This window comes from Aphelocoma coerulescens, chromosome 28, assembly GCF_041296385.1.
Source record: "Aphelocoma coerulescens isolate FSJ_1873_10779 chromosome 28, UR_Acoe_1.0, whole genome shotgun sequence".
Taxonomy (NCBI): domain Eukaryota; kingdom Metazoa; phylum Chordata; class Aves; order Passeriformes; family Corvidae; genus Aphelocoma; species Aphelocoma coerulescens.
In genome coordinates, this window is record NC_091041.1 from 3,676,658 (window position 1) to 3,688,315 (window position 11,658).

The 11,658-nt window shown below is 49.0% G+C and overlaps 1 protein-coding gene across 3 annotated transcripts in view; it reads left to right on the forward strand.

The window, feature by feature from the left end:
- The window catches only part of CPAMD8 (C3 and PZP like alpha-2-macroglobulin domain containing 8), a 54,664-nt gene extending 43,021 nt beyond the window's left edge, over window positions 1-11,643 (forward strand). For 2 of the 3 annotated variants that reach the window (XM_068996904.1, XM_068996905.1), the window contains exons 38-43: window positions 495-600; window positions 685-795; window positions 1,436-1,648; window positions 2,110-2,184; window positions 6,997-7,192; window positions 7,847-11,643. In XM_068996904.1, the coding sequence (XP_068853005.1) occupies window positions 495-600; window positions 685-795; window positions 1,436-1,648; window positions 2,110-2,184; window positions 6,997-7,192; window position 7,847 (702 nt within the window). In that variant the 3' untranslated portion in view covers window positions 7,848-11,643. The remainder of the gene's footprint in view (window positions 1-494; window positions 601-684; window positions 796-1,435; window positions 1,649-2,109; window positions 2,185-6,996; window positions 7,193-7,846) is intronic. The other variant, XM_068996906.1, reaches the window with a different exon arrangement.
- Window positions 11,644-11,658: the final 15 nt, after the last annotated feature.

The following is an 11,658-nucleotide window of genomic DNA, read 5'->3' on the forward strand; positions in this document are numbered from 1 at the left end:
TGCAGGTGTTGTTGTGGTTTTGGTTGGAAACCAAAGTCTAATAGAAGCAGGGGATTCACTTCAGCCCATGGAGTGGTTTTGGGTAGATATCACTTAGTTTTTTTGCCTCAAAATAATGTCACTTGAAGGTACAACTAGCATTGCTAAAAGCAGAATAATTAAGTCTCACAGCACAGACCTGAGAGTGGAAAGTGAGATTTCTCTTGGCTTGGTCAAGCAGCAGGGAGTTGTCTGGTGGTTGTGGGCAAGCCAGGGAACACAGCTGGAACACCAGGTCTGCCATTGCTCTGTGGCAAGTATGTGTTTTAAAGGTCAGCAAAGCATCCTGGTTCAGTTCATCCTGTTTGGCTTTAATTCATTATCTCTGTCCCTCCACTTGGAGTACTGGAGGTGTCTTTGTGCATGGTGTGTTACTTTGGGGCACATGCTGCGTTCATTTGTCTCTCTCTTCACTTCAAGTGTAATTTTTGAGTCTTTCACACCGTTTCACACAGATTCCCAGCCAGTGCATGACCTGTGTGAAGTTCCAAGCTTTCAGAGAGCACATAGTTGGGAAAACAGCCCCCGTTCCTATCAAAGTGTACGATTACTACGAGCCAGGTTTGTGCCTGCTTGCCTTTGATCCCTGCTGGCACTGGAGCTCCAGGCAGGAGGCTCAGCTGTGATTTCTCCTCCTTGCTGCAGCTTTTGAAGCAACTCGTTTCTACAACGTGAGCGAGAACAGCCCCTTGGCCCGGGAGCTCTGCGATGGCCCAACCTGCAACGAGGTGGAAAGCTCAGCCAGCCAGTGGGTTGGTGAGTTACCCCAAAGCCGCACAGATCTTTCAGAAAAATGGGACCCACAGGTGTTCTGAACCCAAAATTATGTTGACAGGAACGTTCTGTTCTGCTCTCTGTGTTCGTGGAAGTTGCACGAAGGTTTGGGGGGTTGCAGTATTAAAGTGATGATAAAGACCAGTGGTGCTCTGCAGGCACCGAAGTGACTGTGATTTGCCTCAGAGGCAAGGTAAAATGTCTGACTCTGGAAGAACCTGCACAAAGGGAGATGTGTCAGTAAAAAAAGAGGTGAAAACTCTTTACCATGCAATTTGGTTTTCTTTCTCTCCAATATTTTGCAATGGGGTTCCACAATTAACTGTAGGGGGTTTGAACAATTTCATGCATCAGTGAAAGGAATAACTTTCCCCCAGAAACTGTATGTTCCTTTCTGTGCTCTGTGGCCTAAAAATAGGTGCTTTATCCCAAGTCTGGAAGCTGTTGCACCATGGCTCTTTCAGAAAGGCAACTTTGCTCCCAGAGCTTGTAATTCTATTGAGTCTGTAAATTCATAATAGAAATCACAGGGAATTCCAACATGAAAACTGACATCAGTGAAATGTTTCCATTCCACCTTCCCCGTGCTATGCAAAACTGACTGGTTTTGTTTAATTCCCAGGCTTTGTGCACTCTGGCCCTTGCAACAACATCTTTGGCTGCCTGGAGGACGAGTACTTTGAGCAGTGCCTGTGCTCGCGGGACTGCGGCTACGACGGGGAGCCCGTGTGCGGCTCAGACGGGCACATCTACCCCAACCACTGCCAGATGGAAGTGGCATCGTGCAGGAACAACACCAGGATAGAGCAGCTGCCCATGTCTCAGTGTTCTGCCTGTAAGTTTCATTCACTTCCCTTTTCTGTCACGGTCCAGCTGCAGAGTGTTACAAATCCTCATCTGGGGAAGTTAATATTCCGTGCCTGTGGTAGGGAAAGGAGGGGAATTCCAAACTTCCCCTGTGTTATTTTGCTGTTCATACTACAGGAGGTTAAGTGGTAAGAGCGGCTGCTTTTCAGCTTGGAATAACTGGTTTTCTGTTCTTATTAATACAAGTTTTACCAATCAGAATGAATTGAAGAGAAAATTAGTGATACTGTTTGATCTGAAGTGAATACTCCTGGGTAAAAATTAAATCCATGAAATGTAGCATTCTCTGGAGATCCTGCATGGGCTTTCAAGGTGTGTAGTGTAATAGCTCAGGGAACTGAGTATGCCACTTCTGGAAAGGCAAACGTTTCCTAGAGATGCATTAACAAATTATGTGACCAATGAGTTCCTTTTTCTTTATATTTGCAGCCAAGAATTTGCCAGAAGAAAGGGACACACACTCCCACACAGCTGAGCAGCCCAGTGTTCCCCAGACTCCAGCAGGTAATGCAATATTTCTGTATTTATCCAAAGGCTTTTTCTTTAGCAACATTAAAGCTTGTTCTGTCCCTGTAAAAGTACAGGTGGCTCTCAAGCACATTTTAAGCAAAGATGCTGAATTTTCCCATCTAATAGAAAAGACAGAATATTCAGAAATCAGAAAAAAAATGAGGAAGTCAAGGAAACTGAGGATGAGAACTATTCAGTAGCAGACAGCTCTCCTAGCCCTTTTCCTTTCAGGAAATCTTGAAAGAATCCTTCTCAGTTCAGCACCTGCAGGATTTAGATAATTGCTTGTGGGAATGGGTAACCAACCCTCCTATTTTCTCAGCCCTGCTGTGTTTGAACAACACACACTGTGATCTTTTCTTCCACTGTTAAGCTGGGAAGATCCCATTTCAAACCAGGCTGATGTAATGTGTTCCAACAAACAACTGAGCAGGACGTGACAACAGCCCAAACCACTGCAAGGACTCGAATCCAGGTGGATTAACTTTGTCCCTGCAGTTCTGTGCAAAAATGGAGCTGGCAGTCTTGGTTCTCTCAGAGCTGCTGTTTGGAATAAAGGGCCTTAGTGAACAAAAATATTAAGGTCAGTAGATGGAGTAGCCAGGAATTTGGCTGCTCATTTTATTTGGTGCTTATGTTCATGCACTTTTTTCCAAGACTCACGTCGAACTCGCTCATGGCTCACAATGAATCTCACCAAGAAGCAGTGGAGGGTCAATAGAATAGCTTGTTTCATGCTGTTTCTAGTAAATAAACTGGACTAGATTTTTCCTGGCTGCTTTCCACTCATTAATTTTCCCCCAGTCGCCAACTCTCCCAACAAATCGGTAAAACCAGTTTAATTCTTCAGGAGAAGCCTCTGTGCCTCCTCATGTCCTCCTTGTGCACCAGAGTCAGACTAACACTTGTCCAGCATGAGACACCATCCTGTTCTTTCCTTTCTGGGCAGCAGCTGAGGGACAGTTCTCTTATCAGGGTGTACAAACACTGTGGATATCCCATTATGACAGTTTCTATAGGTCATTCAGTCTTAGTGTTTAACATCTCTACTATTTTCCATCCCTTTTTTATTCCTGGACATATTGTGAATATATCTGTACCTATATCTTGTTGCCTTTTATTCCATGCACACACCATGTGCTCAGCATGGAAACTCTGCAATCTGAACCCTTCCAAGCAGCATTCCCAACCTGTTCTTTTTGGGCACCGCTGGAATGCGAGGCTGTACCGAGGTCGACAAAATGGGGCTGCCATTATGCTATTTTCAAATAAAAATGTGATAGTGAAAGTATGATTACCTGGGGGGAAAAAATTATGGAATTTGATGGCAACTCACAATCCAAAAAATGTTCAGAACAGAATTTCTGAAATTATCTATGTTAAAGTCAAAGGAAAATCCCCCTGGGGTTTCTGTTCTGAATGGACAGAAAAAGCACTGGCTCAGAAGGAGCAAAAGGGGAAAACCTGATCATTTTGTGTGGCATTGACAAACCCCTAAGTGCCATAAGGGTGTTCTTCGAAGCAGGAGCACTTAGAGCTGGCTTTGTCCTGGGATCTGGGAGTGCCCAAATTTTCGGGCAGGAAGATGCTGAGCTGGGAGCAGCCATGGCAGAGTGAGCATTCAGGAATAAAACTGACTAAATCCTGCACCAGGAAAAGGGCCCAGCATGTGATTTTCATTAATCCTCCGGGCTCCTCTCGGGTCAAGCACATGGGACATGAATCAAAGTGCAGCAGATGAATGAGCCCCTCCTCACACACGCTCTCCTGGGCTCGGTGCTGCTGGAGCATGTGATCGGGTTAAGTCGGCTCAGGCGCTCCAGCGAGGGCTCTGCTGAGCCGTGCCTAAATCTGTGATTTCCTAAAAGGATGCAAAACTCCAGGAGCCAAATCAAGCTTAGGGCAGGTTGGTGTAAAACCACCTGGGTGTGTTAACCTGCAGGAAATGCCACGTTCTCAGAGAAGCGCGTGGTGTTTGTGTTGTCTGGAAGCCCCCTGTGTTTGCCATGAGACTTGTGCAGCTCAGCTTGGGCTGATGGATGCTTTAATTGAGGTCTTGTCCATGTTACCCAGCAGTGGGAACAAGCAGCTGCCTCCCAGCAATCAGTAGGAATTTCAGGATGTGTCGGGGCTCCCTCTGGCACACACAGACCCACAGTGAAGTTCCACACATGCCAGTGGGTTTGCTGGAATAAACTCCACAGCATGTTCAAGGTGAGCAATTGAACAGGAAAAGAACCCTGAAGGATCCAGATGCAGTGCTGTTGCTGTTGTCAGAACATTTTAAGATGCCTTCCCAAAGCCTGCAGCGAGGCAGAGTGGCTGAGGTTTGACCCTAAAACTGCAGCTTTTTTTGTACAGATGGGTGGGATCCTCTTTGCACCTGTAGCTCCTCGTGATTGAGAGGGAAGCTTGCAGGGTGACAGGACTCAGCTGAAATAACTCCTGTGTGAATCCCCTTCCTCAGCTGTTCCTTCTCACAGGTGAATTACTGAGTTTCAAAAGGGTGGACCAGGATTTTGATGAGTAGCATGGACCTAGCTCTGGCTCAGCATTGAAACTGTCCTCCTGTGCCTTCACAGCCTGCTGCAGTCTTTGTTTGGATTGACAACCCTGGAGGAGGAGCTGAGTTATTATCTTGAGTATCAAAATCTCACTAAATTTCTGACTGTGGCTTTCCTGAGATCATTGTCACTCTTGGCCACAAGAATCTGGGTGGATTTCAGAGCCTGTGGGATCCCCAGTAGCTCTGATAGCACCTCTCTGATGAGGTGGTGCTTTGATTGCTTCCACAGATCATTAACTCTTCTGAAACTGCCTCCATCTCCTCTGCCAAAGGCACTCAAGGCACAGCCAAGGCACAGCCACCGATGTTGGAGGACAGTATGTTGACATCACAGTGATGTGATTCTGCATGGATTTGGTGGAAAACAATGTCCAAGTGTGTGAGGTAGCACTACTGGGGGTATCAGTGCTGCTGTGAGCAGGAAGCCCCCCAGGCTCAGCTCTCTGGCCCCCAGCCCTCTCCCCACAGCCGTGTCCTTTGCACAGTTTTGCTCCAGCAACTAGAAGGGCCCATGGCTGGAACTGGAAGAAAATTCTAGGTGGAATTGTGGAATTGGTGGTGGTGTTTTGTTTTTTAAATTAAACGCCATCACCCACACCAGCTCCTACCAGGAAAATCAGCCTGAGCTGTGCTTCCAGGTGGAGTCATCCCCAAAATTCCCTGGCTGGCATGTTCCCCACAGGGCTGCTGCTCTTTCAGGATTGATTGAACTGGCACAGGGCCATTTTTCCTCTCCCCCCATCGCTGCTCAGCAAACATTGGCCTGGGCACAAACATTTGGGGCTGGGGGGAGTGGTTTGTGTGCAGCAGGAAACGTCGGCCTGTGCTCTTTGCTGTGACTCCAGTGCTCAATTCCCGGGAAGAGTCAGGCCTGTGATGTTCATTCCATCCCTGGTGGACAGCAATCACCCATTCATAGAGGGAGCTCATGATCTGGCAGGTTCTCACAGGGAGGAGGCCAAGAAGGAGTGAACAGAGCCTGCCTCCCCTGCCCATTGCTGGGAGGATGTGGGAGGCAACAGGGAAGATCCTTCAGATATTTTATTTCTAGAGAGCAAACATTTTCAAAGGCCTTGATGAGTGTTCTCTTTAACTAAAGCCAGCTTTGGGCGGGAGGGGGACTTTTCCTCCCTGCAGTAATTCTGCCTCAGTGCTTGCTTTGGTTTGGATTAGAGCAGTGTACACAGAGAGCAAACAGGAAGGATGGACAGCTGAGCTGGCTCGAGGAGCAGGTTAGGAAACACGGATCTACTGCTGTTCCTAGAAGTTCTGTCCTGCGGTTTCACCCTCTGGACAGGGAGCAGCAGCCCAGCACAGAGGCACAGCCTGGTGTGAGTGGGGTGTGTGCTGTGAGAGGGACCTGCCGGGGTCAGCACAGCCTGGAGTGAGTGGGAAGAGGAGAAATTCCTGCTCCTGCTTGCGCTGGATCTGTCCCTACACAGTGGTGGAAGTTTCAGTGGTGTGTGACTGTGCTGGGGCAGATGCATCTCAGCTCCTCTTTCAGGCTGCAGTGAATGGCTCTGCTGTGGGCTCCTGGCCTCAAAATCTTCACCCTTGTTGGGCTGAAAAGAAATTTGGCTGCCTTCACTGACCAGTCACCCAGTGAGCTGTTCCCTCAGGGTCTCCCTCCAGCTTTGTCACTTGTTTTATGAAATGATGCTCAGCTGAAGGCACACAGAACACATCCTTACCTGAGGTGCCCGATTTAGACCCGGTCAGAGGACAGATTTTCAGGGTGCAGAGTGACTCCCCTGTGCCATCTGCCCTCTGCATGACACTTTTACCTCACTGTGTGCAGCCCTCAGGGTCGTGGGTCTGAACTTCAGCACCTCAGTTAATTCCATGCTGGAAAGGGAGACTTTGAGATTTTTTTTCAAACTACATGGCCCTTTCCCTCTGTTTATTTCCCTTCCCCCCCCTTGTTTCCTCCTCTTCCCCCCCTTGTTTCCTTCTCTTTCCCCTGTCTCCTCCTTTTCCCACCCTTTTTTGCTCCCCCCCTTGTTTTCCCTTTTCCTCCTTGTTTCACTTTTACCCCTCTTTTTGTTCCCCCTCTTTCCTTTTACTCCAGTGCCCAGATGTCAGACTGGGAAATTGAAAACTCTGCTTTTGCAGCAGCTTCTCCCCTCCCCTGTGAATCCAAGCCGACACCTGCAGCCTCCTTCCCTCGTGTCCGGCCTCCCTGACTAAAATCCCTTCCTTCTCCTGCCCTTGCCCTGCTCTGTGGTGATGCTGAAATGCAGCTCCTGCAGCTCTGGTTCCCCCCACAGCCGAGGAGGGGCCCCCCCTGCACACAGACCTGTCCTACTACTCCTACGAGTACGACCCCGACGCCTTCGCCGCAGAGGCCGACGTGTTCGAGGTGGGGGCAGAGCTGACCACGGCCAGCACCTTCCGGGAAGGGGACAGGAGCCAGGGAGCGGCCACCACGGTGGAATGGTGAGCCAGCCCACAGTGGGGTCAGGGATCTGCTTGGAGCCAGCCTGTGGCGTCCTTGTGCTGGGTCAAGGGTGTTCAGTTCCCCAAAAAGGGGTGTTTTTGCAACTGTTTATGATCACCGGGAATGGGATCTTGGTGGGGCAGCTGTAAAAGGCTTTGTGACCTCAGTGGCTTCATCCCCAGTGGAACAAGTGGCCCTTTCATTTGGCTCGTTCAGCTGGAGCAGAGGAGACTGAGGGGAGGCTCCTGGGGGCTGCAGCTCCTCCCGAGGGGAGGCGGAGGGGCAGGGGCTGAGCTCTGCTCTGGGACAGGGACAGGAGCCCAGGGAACGGCTGGAGCTGGGTCAGGGCTGGGCATGGAGCTCAGGGAAAGGTTCTTCCCCCCGAGGCTGCTGGGCACTGCCCAGGCTCCCCAGGGAATGGTCCCGGCCCCGAGGCTGCCAGAGCTGCAGGAGCGTTTGGACAGCGCTCTCAGGGATGCCCAGGGTGGGGTTGTTGGGGTGTCTGTGCAGGGCCAGGGGCTGCACTGATGATCCCTGAGGGTCCCTTCCAACTCTGTGACCTTTTCAGCTTTTCCCTGCCCAGGCTCAGTGATGTCTCACAAAGGTACATCACAGCAAGGTGACTTTTCTTCCCTGTGTTCTCTTTCCAACAGAAATACATAATTTAAGTAAAGAGAAGAGGCTCAGAATCGACTCCTGTATGAGTTTGTTCCTCCAGACGACCTGCTGCAGAACAGAACCCGAATGATGACTACTTCCTGATGCCCTCAGAACTGTAGGCTTTGCTGCCCCACGGGGCAGATCTGGAGCTCTAAGGGGGACACTCAGCGTTATTTTTCTCTCCATTTTCCTGCCTTCTGTGCATCCTCTTTGGAGCCCTTCCAGTGATGGGAGACCAATATGCTGTGCCCTCTAGGTGAGAAAAATAGGGGCTGGAATTCAAACCCATAGAGCATTTCCAAGTGCTTTCTCTGCTATCAGGATATTCTGCAAATGCCATTTCCTAGCTACACTTAGAAGCTAAGTCCAGGCCTTGTGCTTAGCTGAACTGCTGTTTGAGGAAAGATGGCTGAGAAGTTTTTTGCTCAAATTATAATAATAAAAGTCAGTGTGTTTTGCCAATTATGACATAGCAAGAGGCTACTCATCTTCCCCAGCCCATCAATCTGCTGCACCCATGAGAGAGACACTTCCCTGTGGCTCCACATTCAGGGAAGCTGTTGGGAGGTACATTTTACATGAGAAAACTGAAATCTACTGCCAGGGCTGAAAGGCTTTGTGTCTGCTGCTGTCTGCAGGCCTCAGGTGGGCGTTTGCAGCCCCAGCAGTGGCAAGGATGAGGTGGGGGAGCCCTCTTTGTGTTGCACTACGTGCTGACAGGAGCTGCTTGCAGCCTTCTCAGCCCCTTTCCTCCCCAAACCCTGGCCTGAAAATGAACCTGGCCAAGGCACAGCCCTTTGAAATGTTTGCCTGAGTTCACCAATCCCTTTTATTCTGCTCCCACTGGGATCCAGTACAGTGTGTTCTGGTCCTGGTACTCCCTGCCCAAGCCCTGGCTCTGCTGGCCAGTACCAATCCCTGGTGTCACAGGCTGGACTCCCTCGATCTGACCTGCCCCAAGCAACGTGGCAAAACTAAAAAGAAAAGCTTTGTGTTTCCAAAAGTGCAGGAGCCAAGATTTTTGAGCTTTCCTTCCTGCCTGGAGCAGCATTGTTCTCTTTGGAGGAGTTACATGCAATTGCCTCTTGCAAAATAGTGTTAATATTTTATCTTCCCACTTCTATTGTTACCAGGACCCAGAGCAGGGTGGAAACTCCTTTTGAGGGTGTTTATTGGTGAATGGAAACAGAAAAAAAAAGCCCAGCTCCATTCATTTTTAAGGCTTGTTTACACAGGAACCATGACAAGAATATATCCCAGTATAGACATTCCATTCCAGAATAAAGGCAAGTTTATTCCAGAAAAATGTCCACATGGGGACAAACCAGGAGGTACCCCAGAGGTTGGGCATGTGTAGATTCCAGTCCTTTTTGTCTGGGGCCAGACATTTGCAGAATGTAGTTGACATGATGAAGGTCTGGGTCTTGAAGTTCCCAGAAATTTCAGAACTGCCTCGTTGGCAGCTTTGCCAGCCTTCCCTCGTGGCTGCTCCCAGCTCTGCTCCCAGGATCCTGCCATGGGCTGAGGGTTCTGCCCCATGTCTGGGGTGTGCAGGGGCAGATCCTGTGCTCACCCTGGCAGCTGCATTCCTGCCTGGCAGGTAAATAAATGCCTTTAAACTAAATTCCACCTCCTGTAAGCAACTGTCCTGGCAGGCACTGGCTATTGTGTACACACACAGGACTGAGTCAATATTTTTCCCTGGGTAAATAACAGGCCTAGTGTGAACTGCAACAAGATTTTTTTTTTTTTTTCCCTTTTCTAAAACTCAAAACTGCACAATACAAACCCTGCTGTTGGCTGGTTCAGGCTGCAGCTGTTTAGTGCTGTGAGCTGGGAGAATGAGGCATTTGGTCACTCTGATAATGTTTGTGTGGCTGGCTTCATCCAGGAGATGGGACCTGTGTTCTGGGCTCCTCAGTCTCCAGTCCTCAGTCCCTTTCTGGCTTTGCTTTCTTGCCCTCTCTCACCCATTGTGTAGCCATTGTATGCTTCTGGAGAGATATTTGAAGTCATTTTGTATTGCTTGGTCCTCTCACAGATCCTTGGGCACTCAGACCTCCCCCTGGGGATGAGGAGGTGAGGGTGGGGAGTTCCAGCCAAGAATTAAACCTGTCTTTCTTCACTTTCCCCAGGCTCTGGGACATGTAATGTCCTAATTCCAGATGCAGACATCCCCCTGTTGCTGCCAGGTAAATAATTCCTGCTGGTGGTGCCAGCCCATCAATCAGGGCCTTGTCTGAGGGGTCTCTATGCCAGTGTTTGAGGCAGAGGAGTCTGGCTCCTGTTTCCCAATTCAAAGTAAAGCCAGAGAGCCCTGGACCTTCAGAAGGCAAAGGCAGAGCAGCCTCAGTGTCCTCAGAGCCAGACAGAGCAGGGCAGTGGGAGGTGATGTGACAGGATTTCTGGATCCTGACTTCACCTCCAGTGCTTCTTCCCAGCCTTGGCACTTCCAGTCCATCTGCTCTTGGCAGTCTCTGCCTCCCCCCACTCTTGCTACACCAAACCAGCTCCTCTTTGCAGCTAAAGAGAAAAAAGGTAATTTTATTTAAGCAACTGAATCAAGGAACCTGCAGTTACACCACTGTGGTTGCCCTTTTCCCCCCTATCACAGAGATAAAGGAGCAGGTCTCTGCTCTCTTCTCCACCCCAGCTGAGGGTCCAGAGCTTTGCCCTGTCCCACATTTGCTGTTCATGTTTCTTGTAACCATCATTAATTCTTATCTAGGTTTAAAAAAAATCGTAGATTGTTTTTCCTCCACTCTTCAACATCCTGCTTGGAATACAGAGACTTTAGAACTGGATCCCTGAGCACCACTGGACACAGCACAGCTGTACAGACTCAAAACCATTCAGAGGCTTTGGCCCAGTTCTGGCTCTGAAGCTGGTCAGTCTCCTTCCTGTCCCTGGGAGCACAAGGACATCTCAGGCTCCCGCTTTGTGCACCTCAGCCCAGTCAGTTTAGAGAGAAGGATTGATTTTATTTCTTTTTTCCACCAAGGAAAAGACCAGCTGGGTGCTGGAAAGCCAAAGCCAGCAAGGCCAGCAGCAGCTGCTGCTGCTTTGGGTTGTTTCTGGCTTAAAGACATTTGCCTCCCTCTGTCAGAGAGAGGCTTCTCCTTTCCTTTTCCTGGCAGTCCCTCATTGCAAAAGGAGAAAAGTGCCAGTGGGTTTGTAAGACACAGAAATTGCTTCTTCCATCGAGTTGTGTGACTGAATAGCTGCAGCAGTGCTAGTTATCAGTGATTGATGCTTGCAATCCTTTCAAGGAAATGAATATTTATATATTTGTAACTGTACATTATGCAGAGTAATCATTACCATGGTATTTATTTTAAAGCAATAGCTCCCCTTGTTCTCTCTTGTCCTGTGTGGTCTTGCCTCTTCCCCTCCTTCTTAATCAGCCTCAGTAGAAAGCAAATACCAGAAGAATGTTCAGCTTGCTTGAGGAACATCCCCGACACACCAGCACTTGCTTTGCTCACACTGACTGTTGACATTTAATGCACAATAACCTGGTTTTCATTATTGTGAATAGAGCAACTATTTAGAAAACCTCTACCAGACTGGGTTGGGGTTTGGGTTTTTTTAGTCCCTGCTGTTTCTGACTGAGTGCCCAGAGCCCGGCTTTGTGTTTCGCCTGCCTTTTGCCCCCGCACACACAGGTACACACAAACAGCTCTCTGACCAGCTGTTGGTTTGTTCACACACATCTTAGCAAGTCTGAGTCCAGAAAAGTGTTTGTTTTAGATTCTGATAAATATTTTATTAAAAACTGATTTTAAGACAATCCTCTCTGCCTCTT